The sequence below is a fragment of the Cololabis saira genome, chromosome 5, assembly GCF_033807715.1.
Source record: "Cololabis saira isolate AMF1-May2022 chromosome 5, fColSai1.1, whole genome shotgun sequence".
Taxonomy (NCBI): Eukaryota; Metazoa; Chordata; class Actinopteri; order Beloniformes; family Belonidae; genus Cololabis; species Cololabis saira.
The window spans coordinates 24649139-24672139 of NC_084591.1; the positions used below are offsets into that span (position 1 = coordinate 24649139).

The following is a 23001-nucleotide window of genomic DNA, read 5'->3' on the forward strand; positions in this document are numbered from 1 at the left end:
CCACTCTCAGAGAGGTAGACAGATTCAACAGAGGCAAAGCCACTGGGTGCACATTTCTTAGCCAGTGTGCAAATGTGTATGTATATGCATGGCAGAATATCACACTTCAAACCCATAGAGAGTCTCCTAATCAGTTGAAACTTCTCTTGGCGCTTCAGTTACTCCTCAGATGAGGCGACTGTGTCTTCATCTGTTCCCTTCGCTCCCGCTTACTGTCCCTATATCCATATACTCCCTGAAACCCAATCAATTTTTAATTATTTTTATTTTGTTCTACTTCCTCCTCATCCATCAAAGTTTGAGTCATCTTTGAATTCAACTGTTACAGTTCCTTTCAGTTTTGTCTGCCAGTTTTTGTCCTTAAATGTTAAATGTACAAATGTTTTAACTGTAATATCGCAGTGAAAAGCTATTTGATAATTAAAGGTATAATGAAGAGTGTTAGCTTCATAAAAGAATGGAGTGATTGTGAAAATAGATGATATTCTTGCTGTCAGAAACGTACCCTTGATATATTCTCTGGTGTGAAGAAAGATGGGGAATAGATCCACGAAAAGAGTGTGCAAGAGCAGCAGGAATAAGAAAGGAGATGTTTTCATAATGTGGGTTTTTTTTTTTTCATAAAGCTGTCTCATGCTATGTTTTTGTAAATCTCTTGACTTTTTTGAGGCTCTCTTCATTTGTATGGAAAACAACAGAAGAAGAAAGAATGAATACAAGAGGATACCTTATGGAGAAGATGAGCACGGGTGATAAATGGAGAAAGAAATACGACAGCTTTGGAGAAGGGCAGGGGTGGATATATTAGAGAGACTAACCAGTGGGGGACCAAGGTGCAATGAGCAAAGAAGAGTAGAGGGAGAAGATGAAGCAGGGCATCAAGATAAATGACAGGGAGCTCTGGAGAGGCTCTAAGTGTTTGAGCTTTGTCTAGCACAGGCTTGTAAGTCTGTGCACTGATGTCCCATGCTGTTTCAAGTGGAAAGCAGAAAGGCCTTCGTTTTAGCTGGTATCCCATTGAAGTGCACTCTCATTAAGGGCAGTCTCATGGCTTCCCTTTGATCCCCAGATGCTCCACAGTGGGAATGTTTAAACTCTCAACCCGCAGTTCTGAGGTCAATAGCAACAACTCTCTTGTATGTCATTTGGCAAATTCTGGAACTCTGAAGAGATTGAAAGTTGATTAGCAAGTGCATCTGATGAGTTTCGGATTTGGTTTATTTTTTTATCATTTTATTGTTCATCCATCCGTCCATTTTCTTCCACTTATCAGAGTTTGGGTCACAAGGGGTAGCGGAGCTCTTCTTCTCAGCCTTCCCAAGGCCTGGGTGCAAGGCGGGACATCAGCAACCCATGGCAGGCCACTTTGCTCATGGACTTTCCTTGTTCACAGGACTGTTTTCAAATCTATCTTGGTCCATCTATCAGGACCGGTTTGCTTTGGCAGACCCTACCAAGGTCAGATGAACCCTGACAATATAGCCGACATGGACATGGAAAAGCCTTCCACCATGATACTCTGATAATTGAAGGAGGAATGTTTGCAAATTTTTTTTATAGCTTATAATAATATATAAATATGAACTGCATTTGCAGTGCAAATTAATGTTATAATTAAAAGAAAAATTAAATTACACATGATTTCTTATCCTATTAAGGGCTGTCCGGTCTCTATATGATCGGAGCAGGAGTTTGGTTCGCATTGCAGTAAGTCAGACTTGTTCCCAGTGCATGTTGGACTCCGGCAGGGCTGCCCTTTGTCACCGGTCCTGTTCATAATTTTTATGGACAGGATTTCTAGGCACAGCCAGGGGCCAGAGGGGATCCGGTTTGGGAAACCTCAGGATTTCATTACTGCTTTTTGCGGATGACGTTGTCCTGTTGGCTTCATCGGACCGGGAACTTCAGCATGTGCGGGGGCGGTTTGAAGCTGAGTGCGACGCAGCAGGGATGAGAATCAGCACCTCCAAGACCGAGGCCATGGTTCTCCATCGGGAAAGGGTGGCATGCCTTCTCCGGGTGGGTGGAGAAGTCCTGCCTCAGGTGGAGGAGTTCAAGTATCTCGGGGTCTTGTTCACGAGTGAGGAAATGATGGAGCGTGAGATTGACAGACGGATCGGTGCAGCGTCAGCAGTTATGCGGTCGATGTACCGGACCGTCGTGGTGAAGAAGGAGCTGAGTCGAAAGGCGAAGCTCTCGATTTACCGGTCAATCTACGCACCTACCCTCACCCATGGTCATGAACTTTGTGTAGTGACCGAAAGGACGAGATCGCGGATACAAGTGGCCGAGATGAGTTTCCTCCGCAGGGTGGCTGGACGCTCCCTTAAGAGATAGGGTGAGGAGTTCGGTCACCCGGGAGGAGCTCGGAGTCGAGCCGCTGCTCCTTCACATTGAGAGGAGTCAGCTGAGGTGGCTTGGGCATCTGTATCGGATCCTCCTGGACGCCTCCCTAGGGAGGTGTTCCAGGCATGTCCCTCCGGGAGGAGACCCCGGGGAAGACCCAGGACACGCTGGAGAGACTATGTCTCTCGGCTGGCCTGGGAACGTCTCGGACTCCCCTCGGAAGAGCTGGAGGAAGTGTCTGGGGTGAAGGAAGTCTGGGCATCTCTGCTGAGGCTGCTGCCCCCGCGACCCGGGAACGGATAAGCGGAAGAAGATGGATGGATGGATGGATGGATGGATTATTTCTTATCAGTTTGACAATAAAAAGATATAAAGGGAAAAGACAAACACTCTTATGAAGCAGAACGCTTTGTAAGGTTTATTTTCAAACCAGCTTCTGGCAATTTTGGTTCATTATTTCTTAATTTTTTCATCGCTCTTAACTCAAGGTATTTGACTTTTAGAACTTGTTTTGCTATTATATGTAACTTTCTCTGTTTTGTGTTTCCTTTTAAACCTGCCTCTTCCTGTCACTGGGATGCCTGTGGATGGTGCTGGTTACCGCAGTCTCACGTGAGTATTTCTGTCCAAAGGAGCCTGGGTCAAAGTGGCCCAGCTTAATAGACTATAATTTATACTCATTTAATTTGGTAGAACTGCCAAAAATGGAGCTCTTCTCTAACGTCTTTAATTTAAATAAGTTGAACTTTCAAACTGATGAGATCAAACAAAATTTCGTCTCATATAAAACCTTCATAGTTAGTTATCAGGCATTTGCATCACCATTTTAGGCACACTGAGATCTTTTTACTTAAATGTATTTATTTTTTTCTCTGTGTGTGTTTGTGTGTGTGTGTGTGTGTTTAGGTAATTTCACCAGAAAAGCCTGGGAACCATATCTTTCGACTGACAGGCCATGGTGCTGACCAGGATCCCAGAGGTCTGTTTACCATCGACATAGACACAGGAGACGTGTCAGTCAGCCGCTCACTGGACCGAGAGGCCGTTGAATCCTACCAGGTCAGCAACTCTGTGTCCGTATGTGAAGTTCACCTTGGTGTATTTTTTATGTACATTCCAGTCTCTCCTTCTTGCCCACCTGGGTGCCCTTTGTTTAAGAGATTCCTCTACATACTATGTTGTCAGTTTCTTGCCTCCTGAAATTCCTATTTTGTTAAGTTTATTTACTTTTTATTTAAGTTAGTCAAGTTATTCATGATTAATTGCCCAAACAAAGGGTACTAGGGTGTTCATCAAAGTTATGGAAGTAAAGATAAAGACATACTTTATTAATCCTCCAGGGGGAAATTCTAGTATCACAGCAGCATACAGCAGAATAGAAATACGGGCTTAAAAAAACCCCCCCCAAAAAACAACATATATATACATAGACACAGCAACAGAGTGGATAGAGAATAGAAAAAGTCCATCCAGCCCAGGAAGAGGTCAAGTCAAGCTGTTATTATAAAGTCTGATGGCAGTTGGTATAAAGGAGCGTCTGAGTTGTTCAGTCCTGGACGTGGGTGGAATAATCCACTGGCTGATTGAGTTGATTGATCAGCCACAGCTCCTTGTACAGAGGGTGAGAGGGATTGTCCAGGATTGAACAGATTTTGCCCTTCACCCTCTTCTCAGCCACCACCTGCAGGCTGTCCAGGTGCAGTCCCACCACAGAACGGGCTCTGGTCACCAGCTTTTTAGGTCTGTTGGCGTCACCAGTACTGATCCCATCTGGTAGAATGTCTTGAGAAGCCTGCTGCAGCAGCAAATGACCCCAGCCTCCTCAGGAGGAACATCCTGCTCTGGCCTTTCCTGTAGACCAGGGGTCGGCAACCCAAAATGTTGAAAGAGCCATATTGGACCAAAAACACAAAAAACAAATATGTCTGGAGCCGCAAAAAATGAAAAGACTTGTATAAGCCTTAGAATGAAGGCAACAGATGCTGCATATTTCTATTAGTTATAACTGGGGAAAGATTTTTTTTTTTCCATTGTGCACTTTGAGAAAAAAGTCGAAATGTCGAGAAAAGTCAGAATTTCAAGAAAAAAGTCGAAATTTCGAGAAAAAAGTCCAAATGTCGAGATACATGTTGAAGTACAATCTTGAGAAAAAACTCTAAATGTCGAGAAAAAGGTCGAAATTTTGAGAAAAAAGTCGAAATGTTGAGAAAAAAGTCGAAATGTTGAGAAAAAAGTCGAAATGTCAAGTAAAAAGTAAAAATGTCGAGATTAAAAAGGAAAGGGAAAAGGAATAAAAAAGAGAAAAAAAAGAGAAAAAAAGGAAAAAAGAAGAAAAAAAGAAAAAAAGGGGAAAAAAGAAGAAAAAAAGGAAAAAAGAAATAAAAGAAGAAAAAAAGTAAAAAAAGGAAAACAAAGGTCAAACATTTTGAGAAAGCTCCAAGGAGCCACTAGGGCGGCGCTAAAGAGCCGCATGCGGCTCAAGAGCCGCGGGTTGCCGACCCCTGCTGTAGACAGTGTTTGTATTATGAGTCCAGCCCAGTTTATTGTTGTTGTGGACCCCAAGGTATCTGTTGGAGTCCACTACCTCCACCTCCTCACCATGGAGGGTAACCGGTTCTTCCTGATGTCCACCACCAGCTCCTTGTTGAGCTGAAGAGGCCGCACCACCAAACAAAGCTCTCCACCAGAAATAAGGAGGTGGTTTGTGAAAGAGCATTACAACATGAACCCAGGCAGTCCCAATAATAATGGTGGCATTCAGGAAAGGAGGGATTTTTTAATGTTTTGTAAAGGCTGAACTGACGCAAGCAAAAGTTGGTGACTCTTTCTAAGTTAAAAGGATGCCAGAGCTTGTTTAGGTGCCTGCTGGGTTTTGTGCCCCCAAGGCTGTCTGTCTAACAAAAACATTTCCCCTGGAAGAATGAGGGAGATTGTGGCAAAGAAAGTCTATTTTTTTCCAAGTCTGCCAATTAACCTTCCCCAGTTTTCTGAAATCAGCTGTGTGTGAAGGTGCTCAGCAGGGTGCAAGCTTTTATAAACTGCATTTTCAGAAGTAAAAACCCTCTAAATACCAATAGATGTGAAAGAACAGTAAGCAATACAAAAAAAGCAGCAACTAACAACCAAAAAATTAGAGAAAAAGTCTCACCATATAGCCTTTGTCCCCCAGTGGCTAAAAGAATGGTTTAACTGGGACAATGGCTTTCAGTTGCTACTGTCTCATTCCAGTTGTTCAACAGCGTCTTTGACAGTTCATAAAAAACGTAGCTGCTTTTGAGTAGAATACAAGATTTAACACGTTATCACCTGCAGACTATGGACATCATATCGCCCAGAATGATGTCACAGTAATGATGCTGCATTTCATACTGTCTGTAAGCTCTCTAATAAGCTCTACTAATAGCCAGTCCTTAAAAGCTTGACTAAGATGTTAGTTTGTAAGAGAGGGTGGGGTAAAGGCAACATAGTTTTGCTTCGTGTTATCAATGTTTTAGAGTGAGTTAGAGATTCATCAAACACACCCAAATATAGTTTTTGAACAATTAAATGTATTCTTCAGATGGTGATTACCTCTATCCAAGCAGTTTTCTGGTTAGGTGTATTTTAGCAGCCTGCCAAGAACAAAAACAAAAACATCATCAAGCAGCAGTTTTTAACATCTGTGACTCTGGGAAGTGTTATGAAGCGATTTAGTCCATCATCTTAAGAATATAAAAGTTGCAATGCTACTATACAAATGTAAGAGAGAATTTTAAATGCTGAAATTCATGATGTTACAAATAGAGAGACTGGAAAGGTTTGGCTCGTTCAGAAGCACTGCTGTGAAAAAGTGTTGTCTCCAAAAATAATATGTCAGCATAGCAGTTTGCAAAGTTTCTTCTCAACAAACTACAACAACTCAGAGATAAAACCCTCCACATCTGATGAACACAAAACAGCAAATCATCATAAACACTTCGTACGAACTGTCGAGCATGGTGGTGGAGGGCTGATTTGGGCTTCTTTTTCAGCATTTAGACACCCTGCAACCCACTTTTTTTTTTACTTATGTTGTTTTTTTTAATGCATTTCAAGCCTATATTTGTCAAAAAAGGTCATACAATTCACTTTTAAGGAATTGTCTGTAAAAAAAAAAAGCACGTAAAAAGAACATTGTAAGATCCACGTCATTCATCTGAGTAAAGTATAGGATGTCATTAAAGTTGTAATGCAAAACATTGCAATATAAATACATAGCAAATGCCTGTTAAATTATTTCTAAACCCAATGTGATTAATAACGCCAAAATGTCATTGGTAATTTCTTATTAAAATTACTAGTAATTTAAGTAATTTAAGATGACTCATCTGCAAATATAAGATCTCCATGTTGTTAACTAATTCAAGGTTTCACCAAGGTGAAACCTTGAATTAGTTATGCGGTGTATGTTTTAAATAAAATATGCCATTTGTGCATACACTTGTATTTTTCACCCAAAATCCAGAGACATAATTGATTATTTTGAGCTTCCTAGCTATGGCTATGCATGTTGATGTCTGTGTGAAGGACTAAGTATGGGCAGAAATATGTGCCACTAGAAACTGAATTTGAATCATAGAAACTGAATTTGAATAATTTATATTTGAATTTGAATTGCTCAACTTGAATAATTGCATTAAAAAACTGAATCTGAATTACATAATTTGAATTTGTATTGTTTAGTTTGAATCATTGCATTGAAAAACTGAATCTACATTCCGAAAAACTGAATCTACATTCAGCTCTCACAATTCAAATTCAGTTCTTGAAATTCAATTTCAATTCTACTGTGCCAGACATCCGGGTCTTCTGGAGGAACAGCAATCGAGTGCAGATACAAAGAACTCGGGTATCAGTCACGTGACGTTTTTTGTTGTCAGCGCCATCTTGAGGACCGACCGGGGACATGTGTTTAATGCGTGTGTTTTATAATAGATCCATGGTTTAATGGTGCCTGCACTGCTTAAACAACCTTAACTTGCTCAATTCTCAACAGATTTTCAAACAGTTTGGTTTGTTATGAACGTCGGAGATGTAGTTATGACACTGCATACTAGTGAATAATTATAAACATTGAAAAACGTACTTTTGTATGAAAATAACAAGAAACAGATAGCTATGACATGGTATTTATATTAAATGAACATTTCTATAGTATTCTTAGTAATATTTATATTTACATTATCACATATATTATTACCTTATAACATGTATATATATATATATATATATATATATATATATATATATATATATATATATATATATATATATATATATATGTAATGACATAACATGTATTTATATTATTACATTATAACATATATATATATACACACACACATGTTATAATGTACACATATACACATATAATACACACATTATAATGTCATAATATAAATACATCATAATGTAATAATATATAAACATGTTATAATGTAATTATATATATATATATATATATATATATATATATATATATATATATATATATATAATTATTAATTAATTAATATAAATACAAAAGTACGTTTTTCAATGTTTATAATTATTCACTAGTATGCAGTGTCATAACTACATCTCCGACGTTCATAACAAACCAAACTGTTTGAAAATCTGTTGAGAATTGAGCAAGTTAAGGTTGTTTAAGCAGTGCAGGCACCATTAAACCATGGATCTATTATAAAACACACGCATTAAACACATGTCCCCGGTCGGTCCTCAAGATGGCGCTGACAACAAAAAACGTCACGTGACTGATACCCGAGTTCTTTGTATCTGCACTCGATTGCTGTTCCTCCAGAAGACCCGGATGTCTGGCACAGTAGAATTGAAATTGAATTTCAAGAACTGAATTTGAATTGTGAGAGCTGAATGAAGATTCAGTTTTTCAGAATGTAGATTCAGTTTTTCAATGCAATGATTCAAACTAAACAATACAAATTCAAATTATGTAATTCAGATTCAGTTTTTTAATGCAATTATTCAAGTTGAGCAATTCAAATTCAAATATAAATTATTCAAATTCAGTTTCTAGTGGCACATATTTCTGCCCATAGACTAAGGATCTGTCTGGGGTGTAAGCCCTTTCTCATTTAATCTCAGCCAGGGTCGAGCCCGGGTGACTCTTAAAGTATGAAACAAATTTAATATAGGTGTGGATGACTGAATCATTTTTTAAATTTCTCATCCCTATTTCTGGCTTCACTGATTTGTTTAATGATAAACACAGTAAAAATACACGCCATGGTGTCATCAGTGTTTACACTGTGACAAAAAAATTAGATGAGAAGTATTTTTCAGTTGAGTGTGCTATTAAACTTGTTAAACTTGTAATAAAACCTGTGATGCACTAAACTCAGGGCACTGATCATAAAAATAGCTCACTGAATTCACTGAATTCTGTGCTGTTTGTTTTTATTTTGTCTGCTACTTCAAGCCAGATTGTGATGGCAAAGAAATAAGTCAGGTTTCATGTAAATTTTCATGTGTGGCCATTGCCATCACTCAGCCTGTTTATGAGATATGTAAAAAGAAAAAAGAAAGAAAGGGCTTAAAACAGTAAACAAAGCATAATTCTGCTGAGTAAAACTGGTGAGTTTCTTCATTAAATCTGCTCAATGTAAAGTCTACATTAAATATAATTGACATATTAAGTCTAACTTTTTACTTGCCACCTGTAATTAAAGAGCTGAGTGAGGTTTGAGTGCAGCCATGCTGGGAATTACACAGAGATGGTATACATTCTGTGTCTCCTTGCTTTTGGTTGCACAAAAAAAAAAAAGTCATGCTGTGGCATCATGCTGGACTCTGTTTCTTCCTATCCTTGTTACATTTATTCATGCTCGCAATTGTCTCAGATAAAAACTTAATTTTGAGCCTCTTCAGCCTTTTGCAGACTAATAATTTGCTGTAATAAGTAGACATTTCTGAAGTCTTTTGGCAATATTAGATATTTGCAGTCTGTTTAGCTGACTGTGAGTTAAACTGCAAATATCATATAGCTTCTTCTTTATATCAAATTATTGTGAGAGTTTTGTGAAATTATACTTTTTTGCCTTTGTGAGCTATTTCAAAGTCTGGTATATAAAACTTCAGAAATGAGGACAGAGACAGAAATAAAAAAAAAATGGAGAGAGAACAGAGCAATGAATGAACATCAGGGTGCCTTCTCATAAAGAATTTACTCTGCTCAGTATGGAAATGTTAAGCTCAGCAAAAAACAATTTAATGCCATAATGACTCAGCTGAATGAAGTCAGAGAAGAGAGATTAATAAAGAGAAAAGATGAAGGATATGGCAAAATATGAGTCTTGAATTTAGTAAGATAAGAAAAATAAACTCCTGTCAGACCCTTTTTTAATTTTAATTTCCTTGTGGCACTAATGTTCCTAACTTGTTCCTAACTTGTGGAAACTGGCTACCATAGTTCCTGCTCCTAAATGTAAACACCCTAAATCTTTAAAAGACTTCAGGCCTATAGCTTTAACCTCTTTAGTTATGAAGTAATTTGAAAAACTGGTTAAAGCCGAACTTCTGAACAAGACTGAGCATCTGCTTGACCCAATGCAGTTTGCCTATAGGACCAGTAGGGGGGTCCAGGATGCCACCCTAACTCTGCTAAATTACAAATATAAGCACCTCAAGGTCTCTAACAACCATGTCAGACTGCTGTACATCGACTTCTCATCCGCCTTCAATACTATTCAGCCTCATCTGTTGATTCAGAGACTAATTGACAACTTTAGTCTTGATGGTAGCATTGTTGGCTGGATTTTGGATTTCCTGACGTGCAGAACTCAGAGAGTGAGAGTAAATGGACAACTTTCTGACCTATCTTTTACATCTACTGGCTCACCACAAGGATGTGTCCTTTCTCCTCTGCTGTACATATTATACACTAACAACTGCTGTAGCACATTTTTACTCCATCATATATTGAAGTTTGCAGATGATACTCTCATTGTGAGTCTGTTGAACAGCACTGATAACTCCCATGACCCTGTGGTTGATTATTTTCTTAAGTGGTGCCAGGATTCTTTTTTAACTCTTAATGTATCAAAGACAAAGGACATGTGTATTGATTTTAGACGTTCTCAGCCCTCTCCGGATAGGACAGTGATTAACGGACAAGATGTAGAAATTGTAGAGTCTTATAAATATCTGGGAACTAATAAGCTGACATTTGAGAGTAACACCAACTTAATTTACAAGAAAGGTCAGCAGAGTCTGTACTGTCGTCCAAATTTCATGTTGATTCATCCTTGATGTCCATGTTTTATCGCTCTTTCATTGAGTCTGTATTAACTTTTTCTTTCATTTGTTGGTTTTCATCACTTAGGGTAAAGCAGAAAACTGTTCTTACCAAGGTGGTTAATGTCTGTAGCAAAATAATTGGCTCTGCTCAGGTGACTCTACAGGACCTGTATAACAAACAGCTGTATAGGAAAGCAAAAACTATCCTATCAGACTGTTCCCATCCTCTACACCAAGAGTTTCAGTTTCTTCCATCGGGTACACTGCTCAGACTTCCACTTCTCAAAACTAACAGATATAAACATTCTTTTGTACTTTCTGCCATCTCCCTTCTCAATTCCATGAGGAAAAGGTAGCTGTTGTGGGGCTTGGATTTTTAGATTTAAAGTCGTTGTCCTTTTTTTTTACTATGTGTATATGTCTACATATTGCTGCAAGATGAATTGCCCCATTGGGGACAAATAAAGTTTGATTGATTGATTGATTGATTGATTGATTGATTGAGAAGCACACAGCAGCACCGTGGTTTGGTGGTCAGCACTGTTACCTTCCTAGGTGGAGAGTGCATGTTCTCCCTGTCCTTAGATGGGTTTTTTCCTCCAGCGTATTAGGTCCTGTGATGGCCCTTAGAGAGCTGAGATAGGCTAAATCTTGACCTGATGAGCTGCTCTCCTGTGTCGTCTCATGCATATGTTGAGAAGTTGCTTAGCTCCACCGATGTAAAGGCCTGCATACTGCTCGCTGTGATAGACTGCCTATAGGGCACTGTTTACTCTCTCTTTGAGTGATTATCCTTAGGGTGAACCAGTTTTTTTGTCTGAGTGTGGTGTTGGGTTTTAAGTGGAGCAGGATGTAATGTTTGGAGAAGATCCTTCTGACTTTCACAGACATTCTTGCCATGTGGAGAATAATAAAATAGTTGTGCCCCTTTTCTTTTTCCTGTGTTTAGTGTTGTGTTTTTTATTCTATTTTTTCCAGATGTATCTGATTTTACAAAGGCTATGTCTGGATATCTGCAGGTTTGAAGTGCTATTTTCTTGCACTATTTTTCTTCTAAGTCTGTCTAAGTGGAATTGTTTCCACTAAACTTCCGTGATCCGACGTCTTCAGTGATATTCACAAACCAGTCCAAACATGTCACCATGTTGTTTTCTGCATCCTTTCTGGTGAACTTGATGTTGCAATCCTCTCAACTGTTTTCAGTTCAGTGTTCAGTGAAGGCCTTTATTTCTTGTGTCTGGGTTTTGATCCCGTTATCATCCCCATATCAGTGGTTTAGATTTGTGAAAGGAGCATATTTTGTTCTGCTTATGTAGCACTGAAGCACTTCTGTAGTGCCCTGCTGCGCTGTTTGAATGCCACAGGAGTTTGAACCACAAAACATTTCAAGTGCTGTGTGAGTTGGCAATGCCGCAGGGAAAGCTTAAAGGGGACCTATTATGGCATTAAATGTATATTTTAAACAGGCCTTGAATGTCTTAAAAACAATCAAAAGCTTGTTTTTTCTACATAAATCAGAAATTCAGCCTCTGGGCCATGTCTCTATTTTTACTGCTTCTAACCTCCTTCTCTATGAGGGATTCTGAGGGGAGGGGAGGCTATGATAATGAGGCTCTGTGCTGATTGGCTGCCTGAATGACGTGTAGCAGGAGAGGGCACGAAGCCTCACTCCGGGCAGAAGAGCCGGCTGCGTACACAAAGCGTGTCCCATGCGAGCGAGCTTCAGCGACAAAATCAATTCCATTGCTTTATTTTTTTTTGGACTGTCCTAACTGGCCGCGAGTTTAACGGTTTCAGTGTGGACAGAGAGCGTCCGATGTCACGCAGCTCGACGCGATAGTCGGACGCTCGCATGCAACACGATGTAAACGACTCCCTGGGATCTTAAAGCCTGAATTACGGTTCTGCGTTAAATCGACATGTACCCTACGCCGTAGGCTCTGCGTTGGTGTAACACGGAACCATAAATCAGCCTTTAGTTCCCTGAAGAGGGGAGCGGCTCACCTCGTCTTCACACTAATTCACACAGGAAGATTTAATTGAATTCTAAAAAGGTACACCACTTTATTTACTCCGATTCTTCATCATTTCATTTCTTATGTTACAAGACAAATGAATCATGTTAACTGTAAAGAAATCACAACACTGAATGTTCACAAATGGCAACTTTATTGTTAAAAAAAAAAAAAATAACATAAATTGTATATAAATAACATGTATGCATTATTGCTGGCTCAAGGAAGGGCCGTGCATTTCTTCTGAAGGTGTCCTTGAACAGCTTCAGGTGCATTGTTTGGAAGATCTGAAACCATAAACAGAAGAAACATTTATTACTAATAGAGCTCCGGTGTTACCTAACACTCCGTTTAGGGTTGCCAACCGTCCCGATTTAGGCGGGACATCGCGCATTTGAGCCAAAATGAGCGCATCCCGCACGGGACGCTCTTTGTCCCGCCGCAGCGGCCGCACGGGTAAAGGGAGGATGCATATATTTTTTCTCTTTGAGCGCCGCGCATTGTGTGTCTGCCTGCCTGTCTGGCCAGCTGAATCCTAAGGGCACTAGGACCGCTCAGTATGCAGTGCTCACGTGCTTATGTGCGTGTGATTCAGTCCCTGTGTGTGTGTGTATGGGCGTGCGCGCGGTGTGGGTGTGCTGCGTTGGTTTGTGAGGAAGTGAAACGCGTGCCAATATTTACATCTAGTCTCGCACGGAAAAATGAGCGCTGCTGCAGGAGCGCTCATTTCTTTCTTCTCAATCAGTCAGGACCAATCTGTCACAGACACCCCTGCTTCCCAATGATGGACACTTAAGTCTTAAGGAGAGACAGAGATAGGGAGAAGGCAGACACTGTCCGCGGTGTGTGTGTGTGTGTGTGTGTGTGTGTGTGTGTGTGTGTGTGTGTGTGTGTGTGTGTGTGTGTGTGTGTGTGTGTGTGTGTGTGTGTGTGTGTGTGTGTGTGTGTGTGTGTGTGTGTGTGTGTGTGTGTGTGTGTGTGTGTGTGTGTGTGTTTCAAATCAAAAGTTTCAAATAAGTAGGCTAGGCAATAACCTAAAACTGTTTGCACAACATGGTTGCACTAGTGAGCCTACGATTTAATTGATTATTGCTGTTACACTGTTTACATTGTTTTAAACTGTTAAAACACAAAAAAATGAGACAGCAATTGTCATCTTCTTATTTTGCACATTGTGCCAAAAATAAATACATACTTGAACTATAAGTGTCTCACATGTATACCTCAAATACAAAACTGATCAAACTGATCATGAGTTGTTATTACAATCTTGTTACTGTAAGTGTATTTAGTGTAATACAGTAGCCTAATGTGTTTGTATAGTCTGTTATAGGTATTGTGCCAAAATGCTGTTATTTATGCGTTTTTGACCCCCAAAAACCCCAAAATTTTTCGGCGGGCGGCCTGAGTTGCGGGCGGCCGGGAGGTGTCCCTCATTTGCAAATCTGGATGTTGGCAACCCTAACTCCGTTAGGTAACACCGGAGCCGGACCGGTGAGTGGCTCCGGTGCTCCGGAGCTAAGCTAAATACTTAGCCCATGCAAAGATCATACTTGTAGACCAATATAAATAACATAAAAAAATAACGCCACTTACCACTGACTCGTGTGCAGTTGCCGGGTCCGTTCTGTTGGTACTGATCCTTTTATGAGGGTAAGTGTCGATGCAAAACCAAATTTTTTTTGTGGGCGTGGTTTCAGCAGCGGACGCCGACCTATGGAAATCTGCTCCTGTCGTTACGTAACGACAAGAGCAGAATCTGAACGGGTCGTAAAAGTCACATGACAATGGAAGGATCCTCCGAGCGGGGTGAACAGACACTGCAGAATTTGGTTGCTTTCCTCCTTCTCTGTGTTGGCAGGGTGAGGGGAGACAACTTTATATATGTGAAAGCAATAAAAAACGTGTTTTTCATAATAGGGGACGACTGGTGGCTGAAAAATCAGTCTGTCCACTGGGATGATGCAAGACTAAATGAGAAAAAAAAGGCACAGTGAAAGAAATAGGCAGGAGGGAAAAAAAAAAAAAAACATCTGGTTTTCAACCACAGTGGTCAGAGAAGCGCGGACTGAACTATTTTGAACTTAGTGCCTCCAATCATGTGATGAGCTACTGGGTGAACCCTGCTGTTGTGCTTTGAAGCCAGACTGGCATATCTCTTCAGCTAGACATCTCTCCTACAGCTGCATGAACATCACAAGCTCTATCAGCAACAGGAAAACACCAAACTCATCTCATGCGAATAACAAGGAAGAATCAGTTAAGCATTTTTTCAGCACTGCATTTTAGTCGGTTCTTAATTAATCAGTTAGTGAGCAGAGGCATTAGGGACTTGTTGCTGTGGACTGAAAAGAAGAAAAGGGATCATATGTATATAGCAGAATGCTGTGATACTTTGTGAAAGCACATGCTAAGGAGAATATTGCACCTTACTATGACCACTTAGAATGCACAGCTGGACAGTGGGGGCAGAATGAAGAGGGCATCACAACTATATCTACATGACCATGAATAAATAAAGTAGATCAGTTTTCTTCAATCCAAGTCCTCAATGAGCACTGCCATGCATGTTTTAAATGTTTCCTTTCTCCAGCACACCTGGTTCAAATGAATCCCTTGCCAGGAGCTTGTCATCAAGGTTTGCACACATCTGTCAATGACCTATTCATATGAACCTGGTGCGTTTGTTCACAAAAACATATCAAACATGCAGTGGATTCTGAGGTACTTAACTAGGGAGCACATGAATATATTAAAGAGCATGTGTATGACTAATAATAACAGCCTCACCTGAAGTAAGTAGGGATTTAATCTGTTACCACAGTTTTACAAATCTGAGCATCAATGAGGATTAATCTGCGTTCCAAAAATCAGTGAGTGATTTTATAATCATAGCAGGATGATAAAAGTTCAGATCAGTAACTACTGTCAATTATGTTATAAGTCTTTGCTAAGTATTTAAATCTCTGTGTAGAAAACAAAATAAACCTGTCTAAAATGTCATTATTTCAAAGTGAATTTCACTTTATGTCATTGATTGTTTCTGGGGCATACTCAGTAGTTATTATTCTTATTTCCACCTAATCAGAACCGTGAAAGAAAACTTGCATTTCTGATTCAAAGTCCAAGTGTACCCGACTATGGTTTCATATTCTCTCAGAGCTTTAACTTATCCCCATCTCATCCATTTCCAAGATATGGATGCTTGAATTCTTGCTCTCCTTTCTCTAATCACAGTGGGGTAGTGATTGTGTGTCCCACTCAAAACAAATTCCTCCTATCAAATTCAACTTATCAATGGTCCAGCACTGTGTGTGGAATGGACACTATCACTTTTATTGTACCCAGTGGCCCTCAATGGCTGTCCTAGAATCTTTCATTAAAGGTGTCCCCTTTCCTACTGTACCTAATGTCCTTTGTGGGCTATGAAACATAAAACATTCAGAGGTATATTTTAATCACCATTACTCCAAAGGCATTCTTAAACGCCAAGAGAACTGAACAGAAATAAAGACTTTTTTTAGTTTTTTTACCAGCTTGATGTCTTCATTTTATGTGATGAATTCTGAATTTGCATTCATAGAACCAACTACGTATGAAAATGAATGCTGATAACTAGGGATGTCCCGATCAGGTTTTTTTGCCCCCGAGTCCGAGTCCGAGTCCTTTGATTTTGAGGACTTGCCGATACCGAGTCCCGGTCCGATACTTTTATAAAACAATAAAAAATGAAGAAGAGAAAAGAAAATTATGCAGGATGACCCTTTTATTATATTTTAACATGTGTACTGTAAACTGAGCACATAGGAGGTAGGCAGCTTGAACATTCTTAAGTCAGTATAAAAACATTTTCTTTTCTTTTTCTTTTTTTTTTTTTTTTTTTTAGCATAGGGCTGCTTCAGCTTCAAAACAAACAGGCGTGCTCTGCGCGCATGCGGTGTACGGCTGCCGCTCCGAGCCCACTACTCCACGTGTGCGTTGATTTATGGTCCTGCGTCACACCAACGCAGAGCCTTCCGCGACGCGGAACCATAATGTCGGCGCCGCAGCTCCGCTTCAGTCCTGGGGCCTCATCTATAAAGCTTGCTTGCGCAGAAAAAGCGCCTGAAAGTTGCGGAAGCCACCATCTACGCAAAGCCTCGGATCTAAAAAGAAAAAACTAACCGATGGCTGCCGCTCCAAGCCCACTACTCCACGCCGAAGAGGAAAAAAAAAAGTGTTCTGATTAAAATAAGGAAAGTTGGACTACCCTATATAACAATTGCGTTCATAAGGATAAAGTTTAAAAAAAAAAAAATAAAATAAAGAAATTGTCTCTTCTCCCCGTGTGTGTCTGCCTGTCATGCACGGGTACTTGGGCGCATGTTGTTTACTTTTAAGCCGGAATTATGGTTCTGCGTCACACCAACGCAGAGCCTACGCCGTAGGGTCTGGCGTAGGGTGCGCGTCGCCGCGAACCCTACGCTGTAGACTCTGCGTCGGTGCGACGCGGAACCATAAATCAACGCACACGTAGATGTCGGCGCCAGTGAGTATTTTCACCGCCATTTTGACCGGAGAGATTATAAAATACCGGACTTCGGCATATTTTACCGGACAAAGTCCGGCAATTACCGGACAACAGAAACCCTGATATATATATATCCGATTCCTGATCGGCTCATAACGTCCGAGTCCGGATCGAGTCTGCAATCACGTGATCGGCCCCGATTTCCGATCACGTTATCGGATCGGGACAACTCTACTGATAACCCAATAAGAGAAAGTTATCACAGGGTTGTCTGGAGGTCTGTGTTCTAGGTGGCAGTGCTAACAGAGATAAGTCTTTTATAGTTGGTGACAATCAGATGGTCCATCCGTTTACCAGTTAAGCATTTCTTAAAGTGCTTTTCCAGTTACGGCTATTTGCCTGTTTCGTTTTAAATACTGAAATAAAAAAAAAAAAAACATTTATTAAATTTCCATAGTGGATAGCACATTCCATATTAGCGGATAGCACATTCCATATTCTAAGCTGTGGTTGCATGCAGAGAAAATAATGGGGATGTAGAAAGCACAGGGTACTTATAGTTATGGCCAGAATGAAGTCACAAAAACTTTGTGATGATTATGCTTTTATTCTAAACTGATCAGAAATGGGCATTGCATACAACAAGAAATGTCTGGCCGAGATATCCCGCTCAGAGAGCCTGACTCCAAAGGCTGAGTCATTGCACTGTGCCCAGTGGGTTTATTGCTCGATTTGCATTAGACTACACAACAGACAGACTAAATGGAAAATTAGCCAGTAAATGTATTTGTGTATTTAACATGACTTAATGGTGGAATGTATCATGTTAATTCAAGTGTGAATCCAAATAATGCTACTGTTGCCTTTTGTCTTTGTAAAATAAGTTTTTCTTCCACTTTGGTGTAACAAATACACTACCTATTAAAGGTATAGTCTGTAATCGTATTCAAAAACATTTATTGTTATACTGGGTGAAATGGTCCTTCCATCCTGAGAGTAGCCAGTGAATAATGTGTTCAGAAAAAGGAAAGAAAAAAATCTGACCTCTCTGACAGCTTTAATCCTGTAAAAACTCTGACCAATCTGTTTTTTGCGCACCGAATGGCACGGATTGGTCAGAGGACCAGAAGATTGGCAGGGGGGAAAGAACCAATCAGATGCCTTCATTTTAAGTCCCGCCCACACCCCCTCTGTCCCATGAGCGCACTCGTCACGTCGAAAATCTTGCCGAAAAACTTCACACACTCGAGTCACGTTTGCTGAAGAATGGCGCAGAAAATGAGAAAACGCAGCCAAAAATACCACCTCCCCAGTATGGGGGTCCATGGGGATGGAGGGTCTCCATCCCGGCGAGGGCAGAGAGCGCCGGTGCGGGTGGCGGTGCGCTGCGGTGCCGTACAGGCTCTGTTGCCACGGCTACGCTGTAGGGTACGCCGTAGCCTACGGCGTAGGGTACGCAGCGACGCGCACCATTCTGCGTTGGTGTAACGCAGAACCATAAATCAGCCTTCAGTGTGTGCTCTGTGTTCTGTTCTGAACACTTCTCTGTTGTGCTCATTTTGCTGGGACGTCGGGTCCCTCCGCCGAGACACAACTTTTGCGGTATGCGTTCATTGTTGTGTCTAAAAATGATGCACAGTGCCCACCCAATCAGAAACGGTACAGATATTCTGTGATTTTTTTTAGCCACCCTGCGGAGGAAACTCATCTCGGCCGCTTGTATCCGCGATCTTGTCCTTTCGGTCACTACCCAAAGTTCATGACCATAGGTGAGGGTAGGTGCGTAGATTGACCGGTAAATCGAGAGCTTCGCCTTTCGACTCAGCTCCCTCTTCACCACGACGGTCCGGTACATCGACCGCATAACTGCGGACGCTGCACCGATCCGTCTGTCAATTTCACGCTCCATCGTTCCCTCACTCGTGAACAAGATCCTGAGATACTTGAACTCCTCCACCTGAGGCAGGACTTCTCCACCCACCCGGAGAAGGCACGCCACCCTTTCCCGGTGCAGAACCATGGCCTCGGTCTTGGAGGTGCTGATTCTCATCCCTGCCACGTCGCACTCGGCCGCAAACCGCCCCAGCACATGCTGAAGGTCCTGGTCCGATGAAGCCAACAGGACAACTTCATCTGCAAAAAGCAGAGATGAAATCCTGTGGTTCCAAATCGGGTCCCCTCCGGCCCCTGACTACGCCTAGAAATCCTGTCCATAAAAATTATGAACAGGACCGGTGACAAAGGGCAGCCCTGCCGGAGTCCAACATGCACCGGGAACAAGTCTGACTTACTGCCGGCAATGCGAACCAGACTCCTGCTCCGATCATACAGGGACCGGACAGCCCTTAATAGAGGGCCCCGGACTCCATACTCACTCAGCACCCCCCACAGAATGGCACGAGGGACACGGTCAAATGCCTTCTCCAGATCCACAAAGCACATGTAGACTGGTTGGGCAAATTCCCATGAACCCTCGAGCACCCTGCGGAGGGTGTAGAGCTGGTCCAGTGTTCCGCGACCGGGACGAAAACCGCATTGTTCCTCCTGAATCCGAGGTTCAACTATCGGCCGTATTCTCCTCTCCAGTACCTTGGCATATATATATATATATATATATATATATATATATATATATATATATATATATATATATATATATATATATATATATATATATATATATATATATATATATGCACCAAAAATATAAATGCACAGACTCCAAATGACCACTCCCAATGAGATTACTGAATTGTTGAAAAGCTTTTTACGGACATTAGACGTACAGCAAGTTCACATTGTTGGAGGTCGGTGTTAGCGGTATACATACAATCTTTCCAATGTCTCTCCAATAAAAGGACACCCAAAAATGTGGAACTTTGTCATAAGTCACAATGCCACAGATGTCAGATGCCAGAAGTGATGAGAAAGCTTGCTATTGACGTGCTCAGCGGAGGGATGTCTGTCACAGCTGTGCCAGAATGACTGAATGTGTCCCATTCAACCATCAGTAGCTTGATGAGTTGCTTTAAAGAGACTGGCAGCAGTACAAACTGCCCAATTGAACATCTTTGGGGCGTTCTGGATCGGAGGGTGCAACAATGTGTTGTGGCTCCGGTAAACTTACCCCAGCTCCGTGTGGGGCTCCAGGAAGTATGGGACAATATTCCACACAATATTCCACAGCAGGAGGACAACATGGAAGCAAACTTTAATTACAGCCAGTCTGATGAAGACGACTTTGAGGGAGAGAAGCAAGCAGCAAGGGAAAGCAAGGGATTTATGTAGAAGAACAAGGCTATCAGTCGGTCCTCTTCTTTTCCACATGGCAGTGGAAAAGAAGATGGGATATTTTTCATAGATTGGACATTTTGTCAACATTCAAGCTCTTCCTCCTCCCAGCCATTGAAAAAGAGAATGTCATTAAAATGACAAACATGGTGGGGATTAAAACAATATGAACAAAATACCATGACTTTGGCTGACCTATAAGCATACATGGGACTTCTAATACTGGCTACTATGAGAGGATTTGGAGGACAATCTTTTTGGAAGAGCTTGGAAAGACCCTTGTCCTTGTCCTTGCATCCAAAAACGATATCACCTTCCCCGCATATTACCTCCAGTTGCACTGGTAAGGGCTGTGCAATGAGCTGAACCTCACCCTTTTCAAAGAAGTCCCCCAAGAAGCCCAAACAGGGACAGAAGAGAAGGAGATGCCACAGTTGCATTACAAAAAGCACTGCAAATCAGGGACTTTTGCTGTTAATATGGGAAACACGGATATGCAAGGCTTCCTTTAATGATAGTGTTGAGTTAATAGTGTTGTAATCATTATTCATGGTTGTATTATGAATCCCAACAGTTTCCAGAACGTTGTAACTATCTCAGTCTCAACTAAAACATGATATTGTTGAGATAATGGACAATTTCCTTCAAAAACGAGTGTTGTGAAACCTAAAAAGTAAACTCACTCCCCTCTGAAACATAAATTAATGGTTAATGTCTGATGTACTTGTTATGCAATCTAAATAGACCTGAACTTCAAAATTCAGTACTGACACTAGTCGTAATTGACACAGCCCATACTATGCATGCATGGAATATGGACAGTATGTAAGGGTTAATTGCCATCTTCAGTATAAAATAATACAGTCAATGTGTCCTGTTTCAAAGAACAACCATGGTTGCAGTAGATATATGTGTGATGATGATTTATGACTGGTGGCATATATTACCTACTCATCCCACAAGGTCATTGTATATCAAAATGTTATTGCAACTGGCTTTGAAGAAAGAAAGAAAAAAATGAATAAAGTTAGCTTGCCTGGTATCTCTATGTGGTGGTCAGAGTTTTGGAGACCCATCCCGGAATTTATGTATGCGGGAACTGTTGTGAGTAAAAACACAAACTGGGCTTTCTTTATATACATTTCCCTAGTTTTGCTCAAAACAGATGGCAGCTATGTAGACCATTACAGGAAGCACAGCACGAGTGACGCAAACAAACAAATACTTGACAAAGTAAAACATTTGCCATGGAGGAACAAACAGACACAGCGATAAGCTGGGCCACATGTTCACAAAGATTTAATGTCAAACATTATTTTCTTATTAAGCTCAATTAGTGTGGAAATGAATGTTAATGAGATGGAAAACGGAGAGGAAGAGAGGAGGGCGCAGTGAGGAGTATTGGGCTTATCTGTACAGTTATGACAAGCCTGGTTCGGGCGGAGAGTGCTGGGGAAGAACTATAATTGGCTTGGAAGAGAGGAGGATAGAATGAGAAGTGATAAATAATGGTCTTGTTTACACAGGTAGAGAGATGACCCTCACTAATACAGGTCATCCCAACAATAGCTGTATTGAGTCAATTGGGTGTGTTTACCTGGGTGATGCTAACATTGGAAAAAGACAAAGAGCACACGGCTACAAGTAGTGCAATGCACAACATTTCAAGTTCAAGTTGTTGTATCTCTTTTTTTTCTGTCATATTTTAACTGCCTAAAATGTCAATTAAGAGAGAACATGTAGACTATAACCAATACTCTGATTCAGATTTATGAATTTACAAGAAGATGTTATTACTGCAAAATAAAACATCACAAATATTTTTTATATTTATATTTTTTTCCTTCTTTTTTTGGTAAGTCTGCCTTGTGTCTGAGAGCCCAGTATTGCTGCTGGAGCCTTGCAGTTGAAAACTAGTTTTCCTTTTGAATCAAAATCTGAAAGGCACCATATTTTCCTCTCTGTTTCAGTCCATCTGTCCATCAAGCCACAGTACAATGACAGAGTGTGAGCTTTTATTGAAAGAAAAATAAATTGAAGGATCAATCTCAACTCTTGAAAGGCAGACCTTTGAACTGACAGCTGAGGAATGCTGTGGTTTTTTTGTTTTGTTTTTTAAATGTCGTGCCCTCAAAGCAGTTGACTAAAAATAAAGCAAAACATTACTTTACCTAAATTTAAGCATTCTTATTTAGTAGTCATTAAATGGTGGCATTTTTGACAATTCTTTCCTATCAATGTGATTGATCGTAGCCTCTGGTTCCCTAAAAGCATTACTTATTATAATAACACTAATACACACTTCATCCCGTTAAGAGTGTGTGTATGCAAGCGAGCTGCTCGGGACGAGATAATATTAGATGTGCCCCCCCCTTGCGCGCATTCGCATCGCTCCTTTTCATTGCTCTTCCTCTCTTTTCCTGTGCTTTTCCTTTCCTGTTCCTCCCTTTCTCTCATCACTCTCACTGTCACCTGACTGCAGCTGGATTTCGCCCTATCTGTCTGATCCTCTGTGACGGAGTTACCAAAACAAGTCTTTTCGGTCAAAGATAACGTGCTCTGTCA

The 23001-nt window shown here is 40.9% G+C and overlaps 1 protein-coding gene across 1 annotated transcript in view; it reads left to right on the top strand.

Moving 5' to 3' along the window:
* Nucleotides 1-23001, top strand: part of cdh13 (cadherin 13, H-cadherin (heart)) — a 500809-nt gene that overhangs the window by 256281 nt on the left and 221527 nt on the right. The window contains exons 5-6 of the mRNA XM_061721319.1: nucleotides 2953-2958; nucleotides 3253-3405. Coding sequence (XP_061577303.1) covers nucleotides 2953-2958; nucleotides 3253-3405 — 159 coding nt within the window. The remainder of the gene's footprint in view (nucleotides 1-2952; nucleotides 2959-3252; nucleotides 3406-23001) is intronic.